The 10,590-nt window shown below is 41.9% G+C and overlaps 1 protein-coding gene across 3 annotated transcripts; it reads left to right on the plus strand.

Annotated features, from left to right (window-relative positions):
• The first annotated feature begins 590 nt into the window (after window positions 1-590).
• Window positions 591-6,186, plus strand: LOC139551831 (M-phase inducer phosphatase 1-B-like). 3 transcript variants are annotated; one of them, XM_071363195.1, is made up of 15 exons: window positions 591-707; window positions 1,002-1,118; window positions 1,352-1,437; window positions 1,845-1,887; window positions 2,193-2,220; window positions 2,319-2,384; window positions 3,325-3,513; window positions 3,769-3,852; window positions 3,942-4,142; window positions 4,340-4,432; window positions 4,524-4,586; window positions 4,681-4,779; window positions 4,888-5,021; window positions 5,171-5,282; window positions 5,385-6,186. In XM_071363195.1, exons 2-15 carry the CDS (start codon window positions 1,009-1,011, stop codon window positions 5,529-5,531), a joined length of 1,455 nt encoding a protein of 484 aa, XP_071219296.1. In that variant the 5' UTR covers window positions 591-707; window positions 1,002-1,008; the 3' UTR covers window positions 5,532-6,186. The 3 variants fall into 3 exon arrangements, with proteins under 3 accessions (XP_071219296.1, XP_071219293.1, XP_071219294.1); XM_071363192.1 differs by having other exon boundaries at window positions 4,337-4,432; window positions 5,385-5,658; XM_071363193.1 differs by lacking the exon at window positions 591-707 and adding an exon at window positions 876-894 and having other exon boundaries at window positions 4,337-4,432; window positions 5,385-5,658.
• The last annotated feature ends 4,404 nt before the right edge of the window (window positions 6,187-10,590 follow it).

Genomic DNA, 10,590 nt, shown 5'->3' on the forward strand with positions numbered 1-10,590 from the left:
ATTCTCTAAAATGACGTTGGAGGCTGCTTATGGTAGTTAATGAACATTCGAATCTCTGGTAACAGCTCTGGTGTACATTCCTGCAGTCTGCATGCCAATTGCATGCTCCCTCAAAACTTGAGACATCTGGGGCATTGTGTTGTGGGACAAAACTGCACATTTTAGAGTGGCCTTTTATTGTCCCCAGCACAAGGTGCGCCTGAGTAATGATCATGCTGGTTAATCAGCTTCTTGATATGCCACACCTGTCAACTGGATGAAGGAGAAATGCTCACTAACAGGGATGTAAACAAACTTGTTTGCAAAATTTGAGAGAAATAAGCTTTTTGTTGTTGTGCATATGGAACATTTCTGGGATATTTTATTTCAGCTCATGAAACATGGGACCAACACTTTACATGTTGCATTTATATTTTGGTTCAGTATAGAATGATAGTCTATTGCTTCTTTTGTGACAGTCTCTAACAAACACAAGACTGCACATTTTAGAGATTGGACAGCACTGCCTGAAATGGCCTATGCATATTTTGACCATTAGCTTATAACATTACATTGTAAAACTTTTTGTTTGACACATTTTTGATTTGAGTGATTTTGACTGACAAATCGATGAGTCGGCAACACGGAAGTGACGTTTAATGCCATGCCATTGGTTGTTTCTTTGGCGACACATTTAAAATCCATTTGTCTACGGATATTGTTGAATCGTAAGTTATTTAGCTACATATATTATATTATGTATAGTTTTTGGTTAGATAACATAACTAACCTCGTATGTAATAATTATGTGTCATGATGAGTAAGCTATAGTAACGTTAGCGCGCTAATAATCTCTAGCTAGCTAGCTAAATAGCTAGACAACATAAAACATCTACAGTAGCTAGCTAGCTAACGGTAGCTAACTACATCACTCAGTATCTATCTACGTTTAACTGATGTAGGTCTGCTCTAATGAAAATATTTAGCTAACAACATAATGTGTTCCCCCCCCTCCCACGTAGCCTACTGATGGATGGTTACAGTTTATCTATGACTGGCCCTCACTCACCGGACTACCATGCCTCCCCAATGTCAGAACTCGCCAACTGCTTTACGGGACTCAGCGCCTTTCACACAGGGTAAAAGCTATTATCTATCCTCGAACTACATTTGTTGGCTAGCTGATTTCATGTGTGGGTGGCTATCTGACACTCATACTCTGCCATGATCATGTGCCATGTTTACATGGATTGTGAATAAGATTAGGCAAGGATTGAGAGTCCAAAATGCCTTGCAGAAATATACCACACCCATGGTCTTTATACTACTATATTTACCCATGTTTATCTTATGCATCACCTGCATTACTCAGTGACACTCCTCGGAGATGTCTGGACCTGTCCAACCTCAGCACTGGGAGTGTAGACGATGCCGCTGCACAGGGATCACCACACAAAGGTGAGCAATGCTTTTTACATACCGTAGGTATATTCATTCACAACAACAAAAAAAGCAACCCAGGGGGACACCCCAAAGAAAAATCAGAGGTGACAATTGCAAGGCAAAACTCCCAAGGTAGAAACCTTGGGAGGAACCAGGCTCCTCTTGACTGGGTAGAAGTTCAGTGTGACTATCTTATCTATGCTGGTGTGCAATGCATATTCTCTCCACCAACTTAGGTAGGTACTGTAGCAGAGGCTTTTCACTTTCAGCTACTTTTTGCACCATTTTTAATTTCAGTTGACACTGCTTTTAAACTTTTGTTTGTCTTTGATTGTTATTGCATTTTTGAGCCCATCGCAACATATTGTTTTCACTCCGTCCTCACCATTTTTATTTGCACATTATTTCCTGCTGGTTTGCAGACAAGCCTACTTCTCCAGTGGCCTTGGACTCTCCTGCACCAAGGTACCAGGCTTATTCCTCTCACCTTCAAGAACACCAACTTGAACCCTGTGTTTAAAATAATATATGCCATTTAGCAGACACTTAGTCATGCATGCATACATTTTACGTATGGGTGGCCCCGGGAGTTGAACCCACAAATCTGGCATTGCAAGCCCCATACTCCAAACATTCTGGAAACACAAATATGATTGTTATCATTTGTGGAGGGATGAGTATCTGCTCCCCATGGGCCCTGTGGATGACAGTGGTACTGTGTTGCTACCTGCATCATCCAAAGTAATGTTCTCCTTTGTTCCCTGGAACAGTCGCATGAAGACGTTGCAGTCCTTCCTGGTAAAGAACAGTCTATGGATTTACTCTCCATATCAATGGGTTTTGTATGATCATCTCAGTGTGAATTTAATTAACACACTCTTTCTTCTGTCTCTTAGCCCAGGTTGCTGTGTAGCAGTCCAAAGCTTCACCCCAGTGAACGTCCATTCAGTAACAAGGAGAATGTGAGCGGATGTATTTTCACATTCATGGTTATGCATGATTAACTTATATTCACATGCAAATGCTGTCCAGTGCTGTTCTACTACAATACCCTATTTCAATTGTGCCATCAGAGATTGCACCTCTCAAGGGCATATACCATACATTTACATTTACATTTAAGTCATTTAGCAGACGCTCTTATCCAGAGCGACTTACAAATTGGTGCATTCACCTTATGATATCCAGTGGAACAACCACTTTACAATAGTGCATCTAACTCTTTTAAGGGGGGGGGGTTAGAAGGATTACTTTATCCTATCCTAGGTATTCCTTAAAGAGGTGGGGTTTCAGGTGTCTCCGGAAGGTGGTGATTGACTCCGCTGACCTGGCGTCGTGAGGGAGTTTGTTCCACCATTGGGGTGCCAGAGCCATACAAGACTTGTGAAATCAAAAAGGGGGTAGCCTAGTGGTTAGAGCGTTGGGCCAGTAACCAAAAGGTTGCTGGATCAAAACCCCGAGCTGACAAGGTACAAATCTGTCATTCTGGCCCTGAACAAGGCATTTAACACACTTTTCCCCGGTAAGCCGTCATTGTAAATAAGAATTTGTTCTTAACTGACTTGCCTACTTAAATAAGTGTCTAGTAACAGCTCAGTGCCCTTTGTGGCTTATTCAATTATGGCCACTAGATGACAGTATGCGATTGCTCAATTTTCTTCACCTCTTGCTCTTGTATAGCCATGTGACTTCCAGACCTAGAGCAACAGCACTATGCTGGAACATTCATTGGTAACATTGTGGGAGGCAACCCGTCTTTCTAGAGACTACCTCTTGTTGCATGTAACAGAGAATTGCATGTGGATGTGTTTTTGAGGAGTTACTCAACGCATTCTCTCTCTTTCTCTCTCACCTGAAATACAATTATTAATTATTACACCTGTAAAAAAATTTTTTTTACAGGTGGCCCCAGGGCAGAGAGTGCAGGGCAAGCCAGAGTGTTTGCTGCCTGCTCCAGACTCCCAGCTCCAAGGTGATGGTGAGCCCTGTGCCCTGGGGAGCCCTATCTTCCCTGCACCTCCCTCCCGAACCCAGCACTCCCCAGGGGATGTAGATGGATTCATGGAAATCCTGGAGCAGGAAGCTGATGAGGTGATTTGCATCTCATAGACTGATGTCTTTACCTCTTGTCCCATTCTGTTAATCCATGTCACTGAACAGTTCATGCAGCGAGGTCTGCACCAGTGTGACTCCTGCTCCTGTATTCAATGCACGGTTCAATCTCGGTTGCTACATCTTTAATGCTTCCTACTACTACTTATGTTTTTTTCTGTCTTTCAACATGACTCCTTTATTTTGAATATCTCCACTGCCCTGCCCTTTCCTCATGTCCATTCTCTCCCCCAGGGTTCTATTGCTGTCGCCATGTCATGTAGCATGGCACAGTTGCTGTCTGAACCCCTCATGAACCAGGAAGTGGATCTCTCCTCTGTAAGTCTCCTCTTCTCACATCCACAAACTTGCAGTTGGTTTGAACTTTACTTGGGTGCGAGGAGTAACAGGAAATGTACCTTCACTAGGTTTCAGTGTGTCGCCAGGGGGGACGCCGTCTCTTCCGATCTCCTTCCATGCCAGAGCGGTTGGCACGTCCACTGAAACGCACCTCCCCCTCCCCAGCCAATCCCCGACCACTCAAACGACACTGCACCTTCTCCGCCGTCTCAGAGGAGGTGGGAGAGGGAGACCAAGGGGCTGGAATCAACAATGATAGGAGGGTAACGGTGGGTCAGGGGTGCTACGCTGTATATTGGTAGGGGAGGAGGGTTGTGAAGCTATGGGGGGGAGGGTTGTGAAGCTATGGGGGGAGGGTTATGAAGGTATGGGGGAGGAGGGTTGTGAAGGTAGTGGGGGCGGGAGGAGGGTTGTGAAGGTGGGGGGTGGTAGTTCTTCTTCTGACTCGTATTCCGCTCACTAGCAGCACCTGCATAAGAGGACCCACTCTTTGTGTGACGTGGAGCAGCAGCTGGGTGGGGATTGGATCAATGCAGAACTCATTGGAGACTTCAGCAAGGTAGTATATTGAGACTACAACTAGTTATCCACACTAAAAACAGTTTCACAATCTCATGGTCCTGTGAATTAAAATGACTGTTGCATTTTAGGTGCATGCCCTACCCACTGTGACAGGGAGACATCAAGGCTTGAAGTACATCACGGTTGACACAGTAAGTCCAATGATATGTAGTGTGCCAAACAGTGCATGTTAATATAATTGCTCTTCCTGTAACAACAAAAAACGCAATTCTCTCATTGTCCCAGATGAGTGCTCTTCTGGAAGGGAAGTTCAGCTGTTTGGTTGAGTCTTTTGTTGTGGTGGACTGCCGCTACCCATATGAGTATCAGGGAGGACACATTAAGGTGAGAGATGAACAGAATAAGTCCCTGGACAGTTCTGTTTTTTTTTTATCTCAATGTGGAAGATGGTACTGTGTTCTGAGGTAGTGTTATCCCTGACTTCACCTGCAGGGTGCGCTGAGCCTTCCCAACACAGACAAGGCAGTGGATCAACTGCTATCCCAGAGGCTAAAAGCCCACTCTCCTTATAAGAGGCTTGTGCTAGTGCTGCACTGTGAATTCTCCTCTGAAAGAGCACCCAGAACGTGAGACATGCAGACCTTTCAGTCACGTGTGTGTGTGTGTGAGTGAGTGAGAGTGAGTGAGTGAAATCAGCAGAAATTAGGCATTTCTGCATGTATTCCATTTGAGATTAAGTCCTTCCTCATGAGCGAGTGTCCGTCTCACTCTGTAGGTGTCACCTCCTGCGCAGTGTGGACCGCAGTATGAACGAGTACCCAGCCCTGCACTACCCTGAGCTCTATGTCCTCAAGGGTGGCTACAGAGACTTCTACCACTCTCACCAGGTATGGACCTGACAATACAGAAATGGACTGTGGTCTGTTGGGCTAGGCTGTAGTCAGTTTATTTCTCACTCCCCTGGTCTCCTCTGTCTGTGTGTCTGTCAGGAGCACTGTGAGCCCCAGTCCTACTGCCCCATGCACCACGAGGACCACCGAGAGGAGCTTCTGCGGTGCCGCACACACGGCAGAGCCTTGGCCGAGGAGCGCCGCAGACGCCACCACATTCAAACTCTCGTCAAACTCAAACTCTGAGGCAGTCATGTTGGGGGGGGGGGGGCAGGAGAAGAACAGCCACTCAGTGACAGCTGAGTCCAAACGGTGACCTGGAGATTGTCAATTTAATTATCTTTGTCAAAAGAACGTATGTGATAACAAATTGGCCTTTTGTTGTTTGATAGCTTTCCAAATATAACCTTTTTCATATGCTGCCATGGAAACTGTGCATATGTGATCACTGCTGCCTAGTTTTGTCTATTTTCTTTGGATGGCCATGAATAATAACACTGTCCACGCATATTCATTACTGCCTGCCAGTTGAACAGGATATGTAATCCACTAATCTCACTGTAGTGTCTTTTAATTACAGTAGAGTCCACCGGTTAAGGGTTTTCATTTTTCAGCTTTTGATATTGCCTTAATTTCATTTCCACATTGTAGAGCAGAAAGGGTGGCATTATTTCCCGTGTCAATCATGGATATATATTTTGTATTATTATTGGGGATCATGAATCATGATTTTATTTTAACTGTTCTGAAAAACACTTTTTTTTACCAGGGTGAATGACCTTGGAGTTTAGGTTTAATATTTGTTAAATAACTCAGTTTTTAATGTTTTGATTGTCAGGTAGTTGAAAATGAATTGCTGCATTAACAATGATGTATAATTAAATAACACAACAAAATGTAACTATTTTAATGGGTATCATATGAAATGGTCCCTGGACTGTAGAAACCATAACATAATGGAGAAAAATCTTGAGTGGTATTTTAGAAGAGGCTTTGTTGTGAATATGCTTAGTCCTGATCCCTCCCTGCCAGTGCTGCAGGTGTGTCTAGTTTGCAGCTGTGATTCCTCCCCCAACACAGCTGGGTTAACTCTATGCCCCTCTGTTAAAAGCCCCTCCCCCTCTTCTTTGCACAGCAGCTGTAATGCGGAACTGTGGGATTTCACAGGCCCCAGAAAGTGGGATCTGGCTATGCTGAAAGCGGATAGGGTGGGAATGGCCATGGTTCAGACTTCAGACCTGTCCCAGGAGGAATGAAGTGGTGCTGGCTGTTGGAGTGGTGGGCCTTTTGGCAGTCAGAACTTTTTGTGGGTTTTTAATACCACCTATGGGGCTGCCTACATACTCTGATCCCTGATTGCTGCCAAAAGTCACTGGCAGCAACAACTCCGAGTCCCAGGCTAGGCAGTGAGAGGACGGCCATGTTGAGTGGGGAGATGAGGATATTGGTGGAAAGGATTGTGAATTAAGAAATCACATGTTATCAACCTTTATGTCCAATTGGGGGTCTCAAGATGCAGCTTTCAAAAGCCACCTGCTCAACAAAATCATCCTGTAGGCTACCATGACTGTCTAATAGTGCTTTTTGGCATCGTGTAATGTATGGAATATACAAGCTGAGTTCCACTGAACCAATGGATTTTGAGAGTTGCTTAATCCCTGGTCCACATGCCCTGCAGTCCAGAATGGAGCAGTAGGGAAAGTGAAGTGATCCATTCCATTTTATTAAAGTGGCATTATTACTGTGGCGGTGATGGAGAGATTAGTTGTTGTCCATCAGCACAATATGCAGGAAGCCCAGTTGAAAAGCCCAACTGCTAACAGTGAGAGGAAATCCAACCTAATAGCTGACTACAATTTGCTAGTTTTTTTCTTTTTTTTCTGCAGGGTCTAATTACATTTCAATAGAGAAGGCCATCATGTTTGTAATAATTGTAGACATCCCGTAAGTACGATTTTACTATGGCCTCTGCCAAGAGGTTCAAGCCCTGCTCTTGCTGTTACACCTCAATCACTAGTTGATTGGTGGCAGTGGTGTGATAATCCTGTATGGTAGTTCCACCTCAAAAAGCACAAGAAAAAGTATTTACACACCCTTCATCTCAGATTGTTCTGAAATTGTTTCTGTTAGAAACCGATAAGATTATCATTCCTGCAACATTTTTTTGTTGAAATATAACTTTATCTCTGATAAATTAAGCTAATTGATTGTGCCCAAATTGGCAATTTTTAATTTATAGGATTCATATAATATTCAATTATTATAGTACCTAACATCTGATTAGGACCATACTTTTTTTCTAACGATGAGTTAGACAGTCCAGAAGAATCCAAAGAAATGGTCAAAAACCACCCACGGAAACTCCCACACCCCATGTCAATCACACCTCAACAATGAATATATCGTCTCGATTCTCTGTTTGGCAAGTAGTATAGAGCTGTGGCTCTGAGTGTTGTTTCTTCATACTATGTAATGCATTCTTAGTGAAGTGGTGATATCCCCCCCCCCCCCTGTTCAGAGAGATTAGTCATTGAAGTTGTTGGATTCAATACTCTGAGCTGCAGCGCCATACTACTTGTCAAACATAGAGAACTGATACTATATACGCTTTGTTTGGGTGGGATTGGTGTGGGGGATCGTGGATGGCTTTTGACCACTTTGGATTCTTCATGTCTAACTCATTGTTTAAAAAAATGTTGTCCAAGTTGGATGTTAGGTACTATCATATTAAAATTGCCTTTTTGGGTGCAATCAATTTGTTTACTTTCTCAGATCAAATTATATTTCAACAAAATAATGTTTCCGTCATGCTTATCTGTTTCTAACTACAGCAACAATCTGAGATGGTGAATGTCATGGCTTCCTGAAATGACATGGAAAGACACTGTAGTCTGTCGAAGTATTTGAAGTGTGTGAGAATCATGTTACTCAGTCAGTTAGTGTGTGTGTGTGAGGTGGATATTTGAGGTGTAGTAATCATGTCTTTCCGGCAATTCGTTTTCCAGACACTGGTTTGCGATTCGTCATATTTTAAATATTTTTCTCCAAACATACTGTACACAATATATGCATGCGCAATGGAGTACTTTGGTCGGATGAAAAAAATAAAAGAATTCCAGCTAATCATGCTGAAGCACATATGTAGCTTACTCAATCCTCTATGAAGTATGGAGGTACATCTGTTTTCCTCTAGTGTAATTACAGTTATAACAAAATGTGTAGCATTATTTTAAGTAAACACACACAGACAGGCCTGCAGCATCATTGTGCATCACGCTGCAACCGGGTCTCAGAGCATTTTGTATTATTCTGTATATAAATCCAAGCCATTCCATTTAGTATGATATGTTACGTATCGTATGGTATGTATTAATTTGTGGATGTCCATCACCTATTTCGTATGATATGTTACGAATTAAAAGTTGTATTATATGTTACGAATTTGCACAACGTACAATCGTATGATAGTACGAATTCTAGCTAGGTGGCTAACACTAAGGTTAGGGTTAAGTTTAGAAGTTAGGTTAGGGGAAATGGTTAGCTAAAATAAGTGGTGGAAAAAGTACCCAATTGTCATACTTGAGTAAAAATAAAGATACCATAACCACTTATGCTAGGGTGCAGTATTTTCACGTCCGGATGAAAAGCGTGCCCAAAGTAAACTCAGGCACAGAAGCTAGGATATGCATATTATCAGTAGATTTGGATAGAAAACACTCTGAAGTTTCTAAAACTGTTTGAATATGTCTGTGAGTATAACAGAACTTATTTGGCAGGCGAAACCCCGAGGACAAACCATCCAGGATTTTTTTTGGGGGGGTCACTCTCTTTTCAACTCTCTTTTCAATGGGTTTTCATTGGGAATCTAGAATTCTAAGGCAGTTGCTTGCAGTTCCTATCGCTTCCACTCGATGTCAACAGTCTTTAGAAAGCGGTTGATGTTTTTCTTTTGGGTAATGAAGAAGTAAAGCTGTCCAGAAAGAGGGTCGAGTGAAGGGTACTGTTTGATAGAGGCGCGTGACCTAAAAGCTCGCTACACTTTGTTTTCCTCCGGTATTGAACACAGTTATCCCGTCTTAAATTTGTATTGATTATTTACGTTAAAAAATACCTCAAGTTGTATTAGGAAAGTTGTTTGAAATGTTTGGACAAAGATTACAGGTAACTTATGAGATATTTTGTAGTCATGTGGCGCGAGTTGGAACCAGTGTTTTTCTGGATCAAACACGCCAAATAAATGGACATTTTGAATATATAACGACGGAATTAATAACAAAAGGACCATTTGTGATGTTTATGGGACATATTAGAGTGCCAACAGAAGAAGCTCGTCAAAGGTAAGGCATGAATTATATCTTTATTTCTGAGTTTCGTGTCGTGCCTGGCGGGTTGAATTACGATTGTCTGTCTTTGTTTGGGTGCTATCCTCAGATAATAGCATGGTTTGCTTTCGCTGTAAAGCCTTTTTGAAATCTGACACAGCGGCTGGATTAACAAGAAGTGTATCTTTAAGATAATGACAAGTAAAAGTGAAAGTCACCCAGTAAAATACTACTTGAGTAAAAGTCTAAAAGTATTTGATTTTAAATGTACTTCAGAACAAAAGTAAATGTAATCGCTAAAATATACTTAAGTATCAAAAGTATAAATAATTTCAAATTCCTTATTAAGCAAACCAGACGGCATGATGTTCTTGATTTAATTTTTTTTAATGAATAGCCAGGGGCACACTTTGACACTCAGATGTCATTTACAAACAAAGCATTTGTGTTTAGTGAATCTGCCAGATCAGAGGCAATAGGGATGACATGGGATGTTCTCTTGATAAGTGCATGAATTAGTCAATTTTCCTATCCTGCTAAGCATTCAAAATGTAACTAGTACTTTTGGGTGTCAGGGAAAATGTAAGGAGTAAACAGTACATTATTTTCTTTAGGAATGTAGTGGAGTAAAAGTAAAAGTTGTAAAAAATATAAATAGTAAAGTACAGATATCCCCAAAAACTACTTAATTAACTAGTACTTTAAAGTAATTTTACTTAAGTACTTTTCACCACTGGCTAAAATAGTTGGGGTTAGGGGAAGGGTTAGCTAACATGCTAAGTAGTTGCAAAGTAGCTACAAAGTAGCAAGTAGTTGAGAAAATGCTAAAGTTGTCTGTGGTGAGATTCAAACTCCCAACCTTTGGGTTGCTAGATGTTCCCGTTATACGCCCACCTTGACCAACCACCCTACTTTAGTTTTTGCCTTAAGTATCTATCTGTCTCATGCAAGCATACCAAATGTAACATATCATACACATTTGA

Source organism: Salvelinus alpinus, chromosome 24 (assembly GCF_045679555.1).
Source record: "Salvelinus alpinus chromosome 24, SLU_Salpinus.1, whole genome shotgun sequence".
In the NCBI taxonomy this organism is placed as follows: Eukaryota; Metazoa; Chordata; class Actinopteri; order Salmoniformes; family Salmonidae; genus Salvelinus; species Salvelinus alpinus.